Here is a 17,781-nt window from a genome sequence, read left to right on the forward strand (position 1 = left end):
CTTTAATAAAGAAAGCATTTTTTGGTCAGCTTTGATGCTGTTAACTACGAAAGCCCAGCTTACTCCAATGAGCAGCAAACCGGGAGTTAGAACAGCTTGAGCATGGCAATTCAAAGCAGAAGACTTCAAAATGCAATATGACACAGTTGTCAGATTATTAGAGCTCCTTAAGTGGAGTTTCTCTAGAACCACTTACTCTGAATACCATGTGGAATTACATCCATTTAATAAACTTTTTACTTTAAGAGAATTGTGATGTTAGCCTTGACCCACATGGACAGAAGAATGAGGCTTCCCCATTCACTCTTACTGAAAAGGGGTTTTGTTGAGTAAGTGTTAAATGGCCACAAGTAGCTGTGACACTTGGGTCACCCTTAAGAGCCTTTAATTTAAAGACAGAAGGTGGATTCAGTTGACATTGGGAAAACGTATGAGAAGAGAAACAAACAAGCCACACATATAGATGTGCGCACATACACAACTCTCAAAGCTAGCAAACTGCAGCAACCCAAATTCTACTTTATATCATAAAGTAACCAGCCAAGAAGGTCTATGTGGGAAAATTTAGAATGGGTTTACATCTTAATTTGGAATTCTTTAGGAAACTAAACTTAAAGCTGTGGTTTCCTCCTCCACAACTATTTTAATGCTCTGGAAAATAAATAGGGCCTACACCTCTTGGCCCTGTTGAGCACAATGCATACATTGCATTGCAAAAAACTTACTTGATCAACAGTTAGCAACTTAAAATTAGGTAAACTAAACTAGAGCACAGACTAGTGGTTTTGAAGTATCAATAGGAAGTTACTTGCTACCGGACAGACCACCTGACCAGAGGAAGAAAATAACAAGAACCCGGAATATGCAAAAGTAGCTTACAACCTGTCATTGTAACAAAAGAACTCAAGAGCCATTTTCATTAATTAATATATTTTCTGCATTATAGTTAACATATGTACTTTCTTCGTGTCATCCTTATTTCGTTAAGTATTGATATTTTGTTATATTCAGACATGAGTACATTTTCAAAGTCTTTTGCAATAAATATCATAAAATAATAGAGATTCACATAATAAATATTCTTTACAATAAAAAAAGTTTTAACAGACTTTTGTCTTAAAAATAGTTGGGATTCAACTTTGTGTTTTATACATAAAATATACAAAAAAGGACCACAATTTGTGGCTAAGGCAATAAAACAGGGAACAGAATAAAATTATAAAGTACAGAGCAGAGCTAAATTCACTAAACCAGAGGATCACAAGAAATACTAAAGATTCAAGAACGTTTAGGTGACTCAATGACACCTGAAGGCTGTTTGGATATATGAACACCACCAACTTTAATATCAACATGATACTGATGGACTATAAAACAGGAGCAGGAGGGTGGAGTGAGCAATATCCTTCAAAGATTTGACAGCAAGAGAAACAAATGAGTACAGTTGCAGCCATAATGTCTCCAATGTGAAGATCTACATAGTGTAGCAAAAACTCAAGTTAAAAAAAAAAAGCAAGGGGAAAAACAATCAGCTAACTCTCAGGACTGAGAATATTCCAAAAGCTAAGACAAAAGAGGTGGAGGCAAAAAAAAAAAAAAAAGCAGGCTGCTTACAGAAGAATCAGGCCTTTCATTTGGTAAAGCCTTTATTTTACATCCCTCTCCAGGAAGAGAACACTCAAGAAGTTATTTCACAATCCAGCTCACTCATGAAAAGTTACTCCTTGGTACCCAGGGGGTTAACGACAAAAAAAATTGCTGAGAAGGAAAAACATCTTTGGGAAGATATTCAGAGCAAGAAGCTGCAAGAGCCCAGTGAGCCCTCACTGTCTCTGTCAGGAGTGGTTCAGTTACAAACTCAGACGACCCTGCCAAAGTGAGCGGCAGACGCAGATACTAAGTCCACACTTACCAAAGAGCAGCAATGACTACGTAAAACACTCCACACTCAGTTGAGTGAATAAAAAGAGGAGAACAAAGATGCAAAAGGGAAGAACTTGTGTATTTGAAGTGGAGGGAGAAAGCAAAAGAGCAGTCTCCCCACCCCCTTAAATGGGGGAAGGAAAAAAAAAGGAAAAAAAATCAGCTACAACCTGAAAATCGAAGTTGGAGGAAGTAAACCTCCCTCCGAAAATCATGAGGGCTTGCCCTGACCCCGTGAGGCGCAGCTCTCCAGTTTACAATAGACAGTGTTGGAGTTCTTGCATCGGCAGCCTGGACGATTGACGCGGTCGTAACACCCTCGACACAGTTTGAGGCATCCTTTCGCAGGAGGGTAGCAGAGCAAGCAAGGCAAAAACAAGGACATTGCTCCCATGCACAGGTACCTAGAACAGCAATGTGACTGGGAGCAGGAGCAGGGATTATCCGCGTACGAGTCCCCTTCATCGTCGTTCGAACAGTGGTAGAAGATCCCTTTGACCAAGCACATGCAGGTGCCGTACTCCACCATGCTCTCCGCGGAGCACAGGCACTGCCGGTTGCAGGCCAAGCAGGAAGGAAGGGCCCTCGGGGCTGTGCACTCACCACATTTGCACTTCCCACACTGTTCGCAGATAAACTTGTGCTGTGTCAAGTCCTCTTTCAGAGGACCCTTCAGATCATCTACAATCAAAGACGACTGCTTGGGCTGCGTCCGGATTGTCCGGTCGGACCTGTGGCCCGAACCCGGCCTGGATGGAGGCGACCGGCCCAGCAGTCCTTGCTCTGAAGAGGCGCTGCTGTTGCTCCCAGAGCTGGCTGCGCTCCCCGTGCTCGTTGATCTGCTCAAGACTGGGGCCCTCGCGTTATGCTGATGTGCCACATGCCCCACGTGACTGGGTCTGTGTTCGTAGTTATTATTCACATTAATCGGTATAATTTCGTGAGTCCTTTCATGCTTCTCTTGCCTCGGTGCTGTCCGCGGACCAGCTTTTTTCACCACAGATGGACCTTCGGTGTACTCGTTGCTGCCCCTGATGGCCTTGATCTGGTCCAGCGACAGGATCGTTGTTGGCTGGCTCTCTCTTTCATAGTCCAACCGCTGCCGGCTGTCCAAAGAGGGCTGCTGAATCACTACCAACGAGCCACCGCTGCCATGTTGACTTTGGGGCTCCATCTGTAGCGATCTCTACCTCTGGCATTCAGCGGGAACCTGGCATGCATCTGAAACCCTAGAATAACAATAAGAAGTCAGAAAGTGTAAATAAACATTGCGTGTGTACATATATACATACAGACACAAGATCAAGCGCAAAAGAGGAACAAAGAACAGGATACTTTTTGAAAATAAAAGTGATATGGCAAACCACAAATTGCCCTAGCCACCTGGCGCTGATCTCTTTCAGCAGGGGATTACAACAACGCTGAGGATCTGGCCAAAGTCCAGCAATGGGGAGAACCTGGGTATGGCATCATAGGTGAGGAATGCTAAGGGAGACCCCTTGCCATTAAAATTACAATTCAGAAAGAAAATAGCTATAAAAATCAGCATTAACCTGCAAGCTCGCTTGGCAAGCCACAGGAACTAAGTGCTTCTCACTTGCTACCGAGCTCAATGTCTAATTAGCAAGAGCAATTCTGCCTGCCCCCAGAACTAAGTTGGAAACGTTAAGGAGCACTGCCAGGCTGTGTTCTGCAGAGCAGAATAAAGAGCACGCACAATTCTCACTCTTCTGGCTTAATCTGCAGCATCAGAAAGCTAAACAGATTTGCTTGCTAGCATGCTTCCGTAAGTATCCTTCTTAAGGTGAGGTATGTGCACTACAGAGCCTTGAAATAAGCACTGTCAAGCGTATGAGACATTTTCTGCAAGAAATCCAGCATGCAAATCTCATAAAACTAAAATAAGGGTGCAAACAGAAGCAATAAGGGTGCGAACAGAAGCCTGTTTTCAAGTATTTTCTGACCAAAGGGCAGAGTGTGAAAGAAAAACAGGTAGAAAAGAATAAGACAAATTAAGTGTCAGATAAGGACTTGTTTCAAAAAAAAAAAAAAAGTTAGGCACTTTTAAAAAACAGAATAAAAAAAACACAAAGAACAAATAGTATTTCCCAAGATGAACTGATTAAAAGCTTCTGAAATACAAGTTCTTCTATTCAATCTTTTAACTGTTAACAAAAAGGTTGCAATTGCCGAGCTGGAAAACTGCAGTGACAGTTCCGTACCCATACGAAAACAGACATGAGACTACCTAAAAGCCAGGCTTATAGAGAGAACGCATAAAACAAACTGCTTTCCTTCACCGAGAGCCCTAGACAAAGTCCCTGCAAGATGTCACGTACATTTACCTGCAGGAGCAACAAGATTAGCGCTAGGCAATCGAGCACTGCCAAAGCACCCATGAGAAGAGCCGTGGGGAAGCGTCTCACCTCTCCAGCCCGCAGGTGGCACGGAGCTGTTCGCAATGCGAGCGACACAGGCACCGTGGACACACGGAGAACAGAGCAGGACTTATCCTAGCAGGTAGCCACGCATCTGCATCACCCTGAGCGCTGGCACAAGCTTAGCACCAGCTTCTACCAGGACGCAAAGTCTCCGTGCTGATCCGCCAGCCGAAGGTTGATTTGACGTTTAAATGTCACCTGCGAGGGCTTTAGGGTCACGGGCTTCGGAAGCAAGCAAGCACGAGAAGCCGAGGAGCACCGCACTCACTTCTGATTCACTCCGCACACCGCCCCGCCAGGCGCTGAGGCTGAATGAAGGCGCAGCAGGAGAGCTTCACAGCCGCAGCGGGCGGCAGCCGGGCTCCCGGGGGAAGGCAAAACCACATCCCACGGCACGGCGAAAGGCAGCCAGTGCCATCTGGGGGGCAGGCGGAGGGCGGCAGGGGCCGAGGGAAGCCGCCGGGGGGACACCCCCGGGCCTCGCAGCGGCGGCTGCCCCCGGCTCACGGGGCCGCATGAGGCGGGACGGGGCGAGGGGACCGGGCGGCTCCGCTCCGCACCGCTCCCGGGGCTGGCCGAGCCCCGGCCCCGAGGTGCTGCGGCGGGCGGCGCCCCCTGCGAGCCTGGCGGGGCGCGCAGCTGACGGGGAGGAAGGAAGAGGAGGGGAGGGGAAAAAAAAAAAAAAAAAAAAAAAAAAAAAGTTATGAATGAAAACAAGGGCTTCCCCCCCGCCTTCTGCAGGGGGAGGGCGCAGCCCGAGGTCGCTGCTCCCTGCGGAGGGCGGACTTCCCGGCGTTTAAAGCGCCAGCGCACGGCGGCACGGCCGCTGCCGGGGCGGGGAATCCCCGCAGACGGCTGCGGGCAGCCGGCACGGCTCGGCTCGGCACAGCACAGCACGGCTCGGTATTGCACGGCACGGCTCGGCTCCTTCCCCCCCGGGTCTGCCCGGAGCCCCCCGGCCGCTGAGCGCCGCCCGGGCTCTGTCAGGGCACCGCCGCCCTCCTCCTCCTCGCCCTCCGCCCCGCTCCGTGCCGCCCGGCACCTGCTCGCCCCGCCGCTTCCAGGCGCAAAAAAAAAAAAAAAAAAGCACGCCCCGAAGCCCATTACCTCCCTAATTACGCCGGGAGGCGCTAATTGCGGCCAAGCCGGGCTCGCAGCCCACCCCGCCGCCCCTCGGGGGTCGCCTGCCCCTCGCTCCCCGCGGCTGCTGCGAGGGGCAGCGCTCCGCCCGTCCTCCCGAGGCAGACACCGGGCTTGCAGCGATGCTAGAAACCAGCAGCAGCGGTAGTAAAAGCAGCACCGACGACCGTAAAGCAGCTCGAGCCTCACCGCGGCGGCTCCGCGGGGCGCTCCCGGCACCGGCCAGGGCTGAGCGCGGGGGCAGCGGGGAGCGGGGCTGCAGCCGGAGCCGAGCGGCTGCCATGTGCTCGGCGCTGCCGTCGGCGGCCGCCTGACAGCCTGCGAGCCCGGCCGCCGCCTCGCCGCCAGCAGATCGGCTCCGGGGCTCGCCCCGCCGCCCCCTTCGCTCTCTTTTCCTCCCTCCCTCTCCGCCCGCCCGGCCCCGCACCTGCCCCAGCCCCAGCCCCTGCCCCTGCCCCGGCCCCGGCGGCGCGCAGCTTACCGGAGGGCGAGGTGAGAGCCTGCCTGCCGGGGCACATTGGCGGCCCCGGCGCGGAGTCCAGCCCGGGCAGTGCAGGCAGCCTGGCGCCGTCCCGCCGCCGCGCCGGAGTGAGCGCGGCCGCGCTCCGCCGCCTTTCAGCGCGCAGCCCCCGCCCGCCGCCCGGCCGCGCCCCCGTGATGCCGATGTGTCACCGCGCGGCGCCCCCGAAATCCCGGACTGGACTCCGCCCGCGCACGGCTCCAGCCCGCGGGGGCCGCGCCGCCCGCCCGCCTCCCGCCCCGAGTCCCTCCCGGCCCGGCCCTGCCCCGCGCCTCGCCCCCTCCCTCCCTCCCGCACGGCCCGGCCCGGCCCGGCCCGGCCCGGCACCGCCCGGCTCGGCCCGGCCGCAGGTGGCCGCCCCCGGCCCGGCCAGCAGGGGGAGCGGGAGCCCCGAGGGGCCCGGCCCGCACGGAGGGGCAGCGGTGTGAGGGGTGGGGGGGCTGCGGCAAGGCCCTGCGGGGGTCGAGGCTCGGCGCTGAGCCGCCCGCTCGTGTCGAGCCAGGGGTCGTTTAGAGGCACCTTGAAGAACGCGGGGAAAGGATGTTAAAGGAAATCAGCGTTTGGGGAGTTATTTCTAAGAATGTGCAACCTACTGGGACGTGCGAGGCTCTTCACTACTTGGCTAACCATCCCTTAGGTCCCAAGTTTATCCAAAGTATTCTAACTGGCTTTTACAATCTCCTACAGGAAGGTGAAGATCTCCCATCGTCTGTCCCAAAGGAAAACAAAAAATACACACACACACTACGAATACTCAAAGCTGCTTATGGGGAACCTCCATTCTTACTAATACCAATCCTTGCAAACAAGAAAATACCTGTGCAAAGAAAAGACCTGTGCAAAAAATCCTTACAAACGAGAAAATAGCCATGCAAAGCTATTCTGCTGTAGCACCCCCTGTCCACCCAGACCACATGCACTGTCCCCGTGCAATTATTTTTCATTAATCTTCACCAGGCTTGGAAAGAAAATATCCAAACCACATTTTTTTTTTTTTAATTTCCATCACTATACAAAAAATTGATTTCAACAATGTATTTCTCCGTGAAATAAATACAGATGATCTATCAATTCTGAAATATCATTCGGATGTATCGTCTGATACAGACGAACTATCAATCAGACAGATGAACTTCCAATCACAGAGGCTCAAGTGACAAGCATGGCCATAAAATAAGCCAGTTCATTACTAATATTACAAGGGGTATTAGAAAATGGGATTCCTCACCGAAAGCACTCTCAGACACACTGCAAGCAGAAAGCAAAAAGCTAACTTTTGAAATTTCTGAAACCCATCTGAAACCTTTGGAACCTACCACTCTTCCAACTAACAGTAATTCCTACTGAAGAACAAAAATAACCACCAAAAAATAACAAAAGTTACTATGGGAGTGTAGCGCTTCGTGGTGCAAATCTATCATCTCCCACTATACTTTAGCTTTATTTCACACACAGAAAAAAAAACAACTCTGTTTTAAGTACAGATGAAAAACCAGCATTATATAGGTGTGCTATACATACTAATTCTTGCAGCGGTGCTGACAGGAGGAGCATCGGCGGCAGCAGTAGGTAAACTGCAGATAAACTGCAGATAACCGCACTGCTGGGGTCAGCGGGGCTCTGCTGCACGGCCAGGCACACTCGCATCTAGCAACCGACTGTCTTCTCACACAAGTCAGTGCATTTCTTTCCTAGGAAACTGCTGTGAAAACATTGCTTAACACCTTTTAATGCACATCTCCAAAGCGGGTACTACCTTAAAAAACTATGCCAAGCGTAACAGCCTGATTTTAGAAATACAATACTAGGCTTAAATGGGTCAGTAAAATAATCAAGAATCCTGGCAGCGGTTTACTATCACTTGGCACCAGGACGAGCACTTCACTGAAACGAGGCAAAACCCTACAGCTAAACCAGAAGGCTCTCCACAGACTCAAGCAAACATGCCTGCATCTCACACAAGTCATCTCATTAGATTTTTCTTGGAAATGGTAGCAGTAAGAAGCTTGTGTTAGAAAAAGGAGAGCTAAAATTCTGCAGAAAAAGTTGGCAGCCTGGAAGAGGACTGACACACCTTATGACTACATCCTGGCACAACCTGAATTTGAGAATTGACAGACAGACAGGAATCCAAACTGTCCTCCGAGGGAGCCTCTCCATTCCACTGACGATAATAAAGTCAAGAGAGACCAGCCCTCTGTGCCCAGTGCTAATCCTCATGACAAACCTCCCAGAATTAGGTCCAAGAGACTGAATGACTGCTGATAGTCGTGATTCAGTCCCCGTTTCCGCTTTCACTTTGAGGATCATGTATGGGAGATAATCTCCACGTTCTGCAGTCGTATACTGCTTCTCCCTTGTGCAAGCGTCAGGGTGCCAGAAGACGTTGCACAGAATAAAAACAAAGTCCATGGTTGTTCCATTGTGTTTTGTTTCATTTTTTCATAATCCATACCCAGAAGCAGCTTTCCTAAGTCACTTGATTGAGCTTCATAGGTAGTGAACTACACCTCTGTGAAGAGGGATTGAATAAAACATGATCCTCCCACTATCAGTACTGAGTGACAGTGCTGCTGTGTTGCATCCCACCTGGAAATACCTTTGTATTTCCCCCTCAGCAGCATCTCCTGGCTCATGCCAGGGCACAGCTCCCAGCTGAGAACACGGACATGTACCCGGTCCCAGACGTCGGCACCTCATTCCACCTCCTGAGCTGTGTAAGGTGGCTTAGTTTGTGAAAAGCAAAACCCATCCAGTCTATCATCACACGCTATCATTTCAGACCAAGCAGGTGACAAGGCCTATACTTGAAGACTTCAATATTACTGTTCCCGTCACTCATCTTCCTTGGTGATAACCATCTTGAGCCAATATGGCTTTGAGGAAACTCAGCAGAGGAAGCGTCTACCTTTGCGCAAGGTATTTGTCAGTTAATAACCAGCCTTCACAGCTGTAACAACAATGCTGAAGTTATATGGGAATTAAAAATGGATTTAAAACACAACAATGCACGTCAGTATTTATAGCTGGATACAGTTATAAACAAAACTGCTGTGCCGGTCGTCTTACCCCTAGCACGTGCAGGCCGCGCTGCCCCATGCTGTGCAGCCAGGAGCCTGCCAGGATGGGTGCTGTGAGGAACAGCGGGGCTCTGCGGCTCCCAACACTTTTGTGTGGCAGAAACTCTGATGTTGCACTTTGCAGGGACCGGTGTTGGGAAGCTGAGGTCCCACAATATGCTCAGAGAGCCTCAAACCGAGCACAGGAAGACAGCGTGTGTTCTTTAGGAGAACGCGGTAACTGCGGCTTTTTGACATAGTAGGCCTACGTGTATATGTGTGTAAATAAAACTACAATAGCCGTCAGACATTGCTGAGATACTGTGGACGCAAGTATTGTGGGCATTTTTTTATCAGCTCATTGAATCACAGAATCATAGAATTACAGAATATCCAAGTTGGAAGGGACCCACAAGGACCATCGGGTCCAAGTCCTGGCTCCACACAGGACCACCCCAAAATCAGGCCCTATGTCTGAGAGCATTGTCCAAACCCTTCTTTAACTCCTACAGGCTCGGTGCTGTGATCATGTCCCTGGGGAGCCTGTCCCAGTGCCCGACCACCCTCTGGGTGCAGAACCTTTCCCTAACACCCAACCTGAGCCTCCCTGTCCCAGCTCCATGCCTGTTCACTGAAAATCCTGGCAGTCCTGGCTGAAGCGGGCTGATGCATGGGATGAAGTAAAAGTATGCCGCAGAGCCGAAGTGAAAACCATGCCTGCTGTGGTGAAGGCGCGCCCTGAAAAATAGGGTGAATCATTTCAGGGTAAGAAAGAGAAAGTGAGGGATGACGGGAGGTAGCATTTCCGATCACACTTTCTGCTCGACAGGTTGACCTTTATCTGAGATCAAAGGGACCCGTGGCTGGGGATTTCTTCAGCTCCTGTGCAAGGAGTGTTCTCGGAGCACTGTGAAGAAGTGCAGCCACATACAGCTGCTGCTGCTCCTTGCTGTCAGTGCACAGACTGGGGATAGGCACACAGGAAATTCTCAGTTGCAAATATAGTCTTGACTTTTCTCTTTAGAAGATAACATCAGTTTTTGTTAGAGACGGAAGAGATAGCACAAGGCAGCAGCCAGGTAAGCCTCTGAGAACAAAGGGACAAACCTCAACGTGAACCTGCTTCACGAGCATTCAAATGTTGAATCGAGGTATGGGGGAAGTGCTGCAGAGTGAGGGCTTTGCTCTGTGACCACATTTATACACCAATGCCCAAATAACGACACCAATTAAAAAGAAAGAAAATTCAAAGGTTTGTACAGTGCATTCAGAGAATGCGCCTCCTTTCCCTGTCTCTTGCACCAGCGCAGACAAAACAGTGCTTTCCAGGCATATTTGTCCCAGACATGGTCAGCAGCTGGAGGTACAGCGTTCTGTGCTGGGGTTACTGGTAGGCATTAGCTATTTCCAGATCACTGAAAAGTCGATTTCATAAACAGGGATTAGCAAGAAACACCAAGGCATGCTGTGGCTCAGAATATATATCAACTTTTGGCCTTCCCAAGTGGTAGTGCTTACTGCTGTCTTGCTTTTGCTGTCAGAAATGTAATTGAAGACAACTAGCTTGGAAGGAAAGCTGTGGAAAAGACAGCACATCAGTGAAGACATCTAGCAAGAGGTAAAATTGCTCTCCAAAGCACAGGGCACGGTGTGTCTGTTCATTGCTTGCTGTTCGCTTGTCATATAAGCAACGGGTCTATTCAGATAGCCACAGCTATTTGCTTTCTGATCAAGTTTCTTTCTTTCTCGGAGAACTGTCTCTTAAGACTTCACGTTTAGCTGCTGTACTAATTATCTGGCTTTATACAAGATACCCTAGTAAGGTACTGATGATGTCTTAATTACTTTGTATTTATATTTAATTCTTTCAGCAAATCAGCTAATTAATATTGTTTCACCTGCCTGTATATATAAAAAAAAAAATAATCATTGGGAAAATAGAAAATTATCACTATTGCTTAACACAGATAATCATTTATACACATCTATTGTAAATGAAAGTATCTGTAACTCTACCATTCCTGTCTGAGCACTAAGCAAACTACCTTTTACAATCCATTGAGACATGAGTCCTCACACAGAAATTAGAATAATCTGTTTCTTTTCAATTTGCACCTGTACTGAGGGTACATGTGTGTTGAACTACTTTATCACAAGTATGCATACTGTAGTTTTAAAGTTGCCAAGTAGAAGGAAACGAGGTTCTGTGAACCTGAGAACAGAGCTAAATGTTAAAAGCTCTTCTTTCTTACGATTCTGGATTATGCACATTTCACAGTGTCTTGGTGTCTCCTGACTTTTGGTGTCTCCTTTGACCTATGTCTTATTTGAAGGTGTGAATGCTCACCTTCTACTATTTTGCCAGGTAAAAATTTAGTCCACACGTGAGGTGAGGAGGCTTAGCAAGTCCCAGCTCCCACAAAGGAAGCAGCAGATATTGAACACGAAAGCCCATTACTATGCCAAAGGGCACAAAAAAATCCAAAAGATCTCATGTAGTGGAGTAGCTCTCATTTCTCTCCTTTGAGACAGATCATTCCAACAGGAATTATATTTTTGAAAGGTGCTGGGCTCCAAGATTAAGGCATAAAATCCAAATCCCAGTCTCCCCAGTTTTATTCTGCTGCATCTTTAACATACAATTGAAATTGAAAACCCCAGCATTTACGTGAAGACTGAACTGAATCGGTGCATGGAGGGAACCTGGGTAGTTTGATTTCTGCAACCATCTGAATTTGAGTAGGTTCTCTAAGCCTGCTTTTCCTTTTCTCTCGCTGCCTGCCACAGCTGAGTTAGGTAACAAACAGGTAGAGCTACAAAGCTTCTCACAGCGGGATTAAGTACTGTAGGTCTAGCTGTGTAAGTATGTGCTGAGAGCTGAGTGAAAGGAGGTGGCAGTTTTAATAATAGCTGATAAAAAAACTAGCCAGAGGAAATCCACCATGACTGAATAATAGCCTTTCACTTCAAAAACAACCGAGGAACAAACCTTTCCCATTTCTGTTCGAGAAGTGGCCACTCCCCGGGCGTGGACTGCATTATCAGAGGAAGAGAGAAAGCTCTGTGCCAATTTAAAGACATTGCTCTGTGCGTGTTTTTATTATCTAACCACTTGTGGAGGCTCAGGTATTAGTACATCAGCACATCTCTAGGAATGCCTACTATTTGTCAGGTTGTGCAATCTGTCACTGTCAGCCGAAGGAGGGCTCGGGAGCAGCGTTTCTAATTTGATTTGAAAATATACATGGAAACCTGAGACTGCTTTTAGCAAGAACGGTGGGGTTGGCCTAATGAACACAATCTCTTTTGTTGTTCTCCAGAGCAGTGTGTCAACAACTAAGTGTAGATTCCCTCCACAGCTGTAACAGCTTCTGTAGAGACGCTGTAACTTGTGTCTATGTCACATTCTTGGTTCTGCTTTACCAATTGGAAGGCATTTCAATGAGATTTTAGAGCACAGCCTTCAACTCTCTGGAATGAAAGCAGGATTTTTTTTTCCCCGTGGATCCCTAGAAAAGAAGTTTGTGCTGAGAGATGATGTTTTTCAGTGATGCTTCTTCCTCTGCACCGTCATACAGGTGTATGATATCAAATGGTGCTTATGAAAGTGTGTATCCAGAGACCCAGTTCTGAAATAGACCTGGCATTGTCATTGAATTGGGACCAAAAACTGGCTACAAGAAAATGAATATGTTACTTAATGTCTCTGCAGGCAGAGATGCATGCATTTCTTCAACAAACAAGCATTTAAGGACTTTGACTTCTCATGGGAAAAAAAAAAAAAAAAAAAAAAAAAAAAAAAAAAAAAAAAACTTTTCCTTCACCCTTTTATGGTTGAAAAAACATGGAAAAGGTCTCTCACCACCACTCAAATAGTACAAAGCCACTGGCAGTTTGCTGCATCCCAATAAGAGAATGACACAGTATTATTTTGCTATTAACGTGCATTTTTCCTTGTTTGGGTCTTCTTTTAAAGACTGTATATTGCATTTGGCAATTCAAGTATTAAGTGCCAAGATATCCCGTGTGTGTTTGATGTAGTTTGTTGCACTTCACTTTCAGAAACTCAGTGAGAACTTGCTAGTCACATCTTGAAATTTTGCTCCATAATAACAACTGTCTGACAAGGTACAGTCAGTGCCAAAGGCCTGAATCTGTTCCTAGGGAAATCAAATGTTAATCTGTGTTTCCTTTGGGATTCGCAAAGTTAGGAGACTTCTGTATTTTGGGAGTAGTTTGTTTGCTCTCTGCTCTATGCCTATACATCCCATATATACATACATATCAACCCTCAAGAGCTTTTGGTTTGAAAAACATGACATCTCTCCCCCTGAAAGTGACTGGGAAATCCCTGACAGTAAAGAACATAAAACACATGTGACGATGCACATACTGTCACATTATTGACGAAACCCCTCTCGTTTCCATCAGGCTGGCAGGCAGGCAGGCTGTAGCCGAGGCAGGAGCTGTGCTGCTCCAGCCGACACGAGCTGATATGAAAGCCTGCACTGCCTCTCCTGCTGGCTGGCACCCAGAGAAGCATGTACAGACACACACCAACACGTGTACATTATGACACCAAAAACTGGGGGGAGGGGTTGGGAGGGGTGTCCCTCTTTCAGACTCCCTCCATCATGCTCTATTTTGAAACCACCACAGCGATTCTTCTTTCTCAGATTCATTAAACATGCTGCTCTTGCGAAGCCAAAGAGCTTCGATGTATAAAGGCCACGTCTCCTGTTAAACATACACTGCTTAAAACATCTCAAAGCCTAATTAGGATCTTGCATCTATTCCTTCCCAAGTTCAGGAAACTGAAGGTCAGTAGTTTTGAAGGATATACAGAAAATGGTATAATACCCTTCCAAAGCACTGCAATAACGCTACTTCAGATGCATTTTTTTTTTTAGATCATTGCTATAATACCAAAGTATTCACAAGGGTGGTACTGTACTGTTGCTTGCAGCTGTTAGCATAGATTTACAATGGTATAACCTGGCCCCCAACAAGAATAAGTATTAAAAAAAAAAAAAAAAAAGAAAAAGAAAAAAAAAGTGTGCCCAGTTGAATGATTAAGAGCCTCATCCAAGGGAAGAAGTGAAAAATAGAAAGTACAGTGCCTTTTCCAGCATTCTTACTGAGCATGTTTCCACTGCTTTTTATGTTAGCTTAGAAGTGTAGACATCATTGCCTGACTGAACTCAGTGTTTCCTGTCCTATTTGCTAAATAAAGAAAAAAGAAATCTCCCTAGTGGGTTCTATTTTTTTTGTGCACAAAAGACTAGACAGAGACCTCAGAGCATTCAGAAAGGTCTTCTTCAGCTTCAGCAGACATTGAGGTCAACTGCTCAGCTGCTGTTTAAGCCCCTACCTCTTAAAGCAAGTGCAACAGCTGCCACCCAGGACTGGCTTCCAGCCCCACGGAGGGTAACTAGCAAAACATCAGTCTGTACGAACTTAAACACCACCCTGTTCTTACAGCTCATGAAGCCTGCTTTTCTAATTTTTCTCCAAATGCCCAATCTATATTAAATTTAAAAAGAAGCCTATCACATTCTCATGCTGATAAGATACATTTTTCAGTATGTTGCTACCATATTCTGAATTTCTGATGCAGGTATGGTACAGGTTGCTCATCAGGACGGTCGAAATTCAGTGGCACTCATTTTATCACATAAATGCTGCAAAGCATGGAAATAGAGATTTTTTTTTTTTTTTTGAACTGGATTGGTGTCAATAATCATTTTTAAAAACCATTTACCAATCATTTCTTAACTTGCTACATTAAAAAAAAAAAAATAAAATAAAAACCAAAAATCTGAGTCAATTACTAACACTTCTGTAGACTCATTATCTCCTGTGGACCTAATTATCCAGGGTGCAATGTGCTTTAAAAGTCAAGGCTTGGCTCTTAGGAAGCCAACGAAAGAACCAGTTGCTCACAGAGTTTTTACTAAGGCAGGAAGGGAGAATTTCTATCATCTAACCTCCTGAGGCAGATCTTTAAAGCGTTGGTTTTTAGTCTTAGCAGTGTTATTGAAACATACTGCCTGAGCACTAAACAGTACCGAGTAAATTCTATGGCTGTTATTGGTCTCAATTGTATTAAATTACTGATACCACTTTGTATACTCCAGTCACAGCAATAGTTAATATGGAAGATAACTCAGGCAACAGGTAGGTGAAAAACCTTAAAATATATATATATATATATATGAAAGAGTTTCTTCCTAAATCATAGGAAATATTTGATATTTGACATAAGCTTGGAGTTTCAGTCAGCCACTGAAAGAGTTAAGAGAGCTGAATCTTCAACCATCCCATACCCACATGAATTGCAAACTAGTAGAAGGTGCAGATCTTTTCTGTGGGTGAGAGGAACAAATTAGTTTATCATGGCTTTCCATCATTCCAAGAGATATCCTCCCACCACTCCACTCCAAAGAAAAGAGAGAGAGAAAGGAAGAACCATGGCAGAAAAAGCAAACAGGTTACTTGTTACGTGGACAGCAAACAGAGAAGGCATGCAGAAGACTGCACATCTATGAGCAGCAATTAAAAGAGGAAGATCAGGTGGACGCATCACTGAGGAGACGCTGAGAAGGCTGCAGAGAGCCATGAACCACAGAAGTGATTGAAGTGGAGGTGGAAGTTAAGAGACAGTGAGTTTACTTGTACAAAACAACTCACCACCTAATTCACAAAATATCTGACTAGGATATTCTATCAGCTCTTACACATCAAAAATATTTTTTGTGCCAATCAGATTAAAAACGGGCATTCAATAATGTTGGGGAAATTTTCAAGTATATAAAAAAAAAACAACAACTTACTATACTGACCTCTGGATATGATATCCCTATCACATCAAAGGAGCAATATTCAAAAAGGAGTATGGGAGCCAAAGAAAGAGCACTGAAAGAGGCTTTCACTTTGGAGTAGGACTGGGAAGTCAGTCTTGGGTACATAGACATATCAATAAAAGCTTATTTAATCTCCAGCGCATTTGTAGGTTCCCTGTTAACTGATGCTGAGAACTTCTGAAGGTATGCATGTTCTACATTACACACCTCTTTACCTGTACTGTTAGTTACTTGGATACCAGTATGTATGCCAGTTTGTACCTATAAAGATGCAAAGTGCAAGAGATGTAGTAAATGGGAAACACTATTTCAACTTTCCTTGCTGTGGAACAAGTATATTGCTGACATTACAGGCAATATAGACAGTATATTGGCTTTATTATAAGTTTAGCCACTGAATTACAGGAAAAAAAATCAAGATTTTCTCAGTGCATGTCATGAGAGATCAGCTTGATTTCAAGTGAAAAAAGGGGCAGGCAACTTTAGTAAACATTTTTTAAAACATCAAGTGTATTTTAAAGGCAAGTTGAAGAACAGGCTCCAGAGCAAAGCCTTCAAACAGGAGGCTCCAGTCAGCATTTGGATGCATGTTTTCTTCCTCATCCTTGACAAGGATTGCAGATGCAATGGTCCAGAAAGAGCGTCCACATTTCCTGATGCCCTTTCAAGCTCTTTGTTAAAAAAAAATAAAAAAATGATGGAGTTCCCAGTGCTGTGGGCTTCACTAACATTAAATGCATTTATTAATATTGGTAAAATAAATAAATAAATAAATAAAATCAGCTTCACTGCAAATAAAATGAATGTGCATCAAATTAGCTATTTAAAGCCTGCTCAGAATTCAACACCAGTCCATCGGCTCTTGAAGCACGCCCATAATGAAAGCAAGGCCCATGGTTTAGGACATGTCATTAATGCTTGGTGATAACCTGAGCAGTGCATTGTTTTAGCAAGCTCCCATTAGGTTTCCTGACAAAGATCATTACCAAAAAGTGAACCTCTGAGCGAAACAGAAGAGAGGCCTTCAAGAAGTGTGTTACAGTTGTAAGCAGGAGCCAGCTCTCACAACATTCAATACACGCACATTGTTTTCAGTGGAAGTTAGATCGTGCCCCCTTTGGCAAACCCAAATGCAATGTAACTTTTTGCAATACACTTTTTCACAATTTACTTTTCCTGAAGTGAACTCCATACCCTTAGCAGAAGAGCGCTCTGAGCACAGGCAAATAAAAGCAGAAGAGTCAGATCCTGACACCCTCATCCAGTTCCCTGTCACACCAGTCTCCACTGACTCTACCAGAGAGTGTGCCTCAGTAACAGCTTGTGGACGTTACTGTATTACATGCTTGTTTGCTGAAACGTGCCATCTTTCACATCACTTCCACATGACAAATATTCTCAGCACTGCTTTCCGCTCTGCTGAGCTGCGTACAGGAAGAGGATTCTTTCTGACAGCAAGTGCCAAAGTGAGAGCGTAGCAGTGCACAAGGAGAGGGCAAGGTGGAAAGGGCAGAACAAAAGACGACGAAAGCTCAGCAGAAAGAGGAGATCAATACAGTTGGACTTGTCTTCTTGGCGGTAATTCACTAATTCATTCCACATTTCACAGAAGCATGAGTAATTTCTCCTAAGGTGCTGAAAAAATAATGCAAAAATAATTTTCAGCACCTTTGCACCACATATCTAAACGCCGCGCTTCAAACTGCTGTGCTCCCAGCTACTCCTGGCGAGAGAAGTGAACGGCATCAATGTATAAAGGAGGCCGTGGCTGAGCTCCTGGAGGAGAAATACCTCTGCGGTATGGCCTGCGTTCTGTGTTACTAGCAGTCATTAAA

The 17,781-nt window shown here is 46.1% G+C and overlaps 1 protein-coding gene across 4 annotated transcripts; it reads right to left on the reverse strand.

The window, feature by feature from the left end:
- Nucleotides 1-913: 913 nt before the first annotated feature.
- SPRY1 (sprouty RTK signaling antagonist 1) lies at nt 914-6,151 on the reverse strand. 4 transcript variants are annotated; one of them, XM_027456822.3, is made up of 2 exons: nt 5,986-6,151; nt 914-3,152 (listed from the first exon to the last, which is right to left on the reverse strand). In XM_027456822.3, exon 2 carries the CDS (start codon nt 3,095-3,097, stop codon nt 2,135-2,137), a length of 963 nt encoding a protein of 320 aa, XP_027312623.3. In that variant the 5' UTR covers nt 3,098-3,152; nt 5,986-6,151; the 3' UTR covers nt 914-2,134. The 4 variants fall into 4 exon arrangements, with proteins under 4 accessions (XP_027312623.3, XP_005015615.3, XP_012951265.3 ...); XM_005015558.6 differs by lacking the exon at nt 5,986-6,151 and adding an exon at nt 4,633-4,986; XM_013095811.5 differs by lacking the exon at nt 5,986-6,151 and adding an exon at nt 4,269-4,543.
- Between the last annotated feature and the right edge of the window lie 11,630 nt (nt 6,152-17,781).

Source organism: Anas platyrhynchos, chromosome 4 (genome assembly GCF_047663525.1).
Source record: "Anas platyrhynchos isolate ZD024472 breed Pekin duck chromosome 4, IASCAAS_PekinDuck_T2T, whole genome shotgun sequence".
NCBI lineage: Eukaryota > Metazoa > Chordata > Aves > Anseriformes > Anatidae > Anas > Anas platyrhynchos.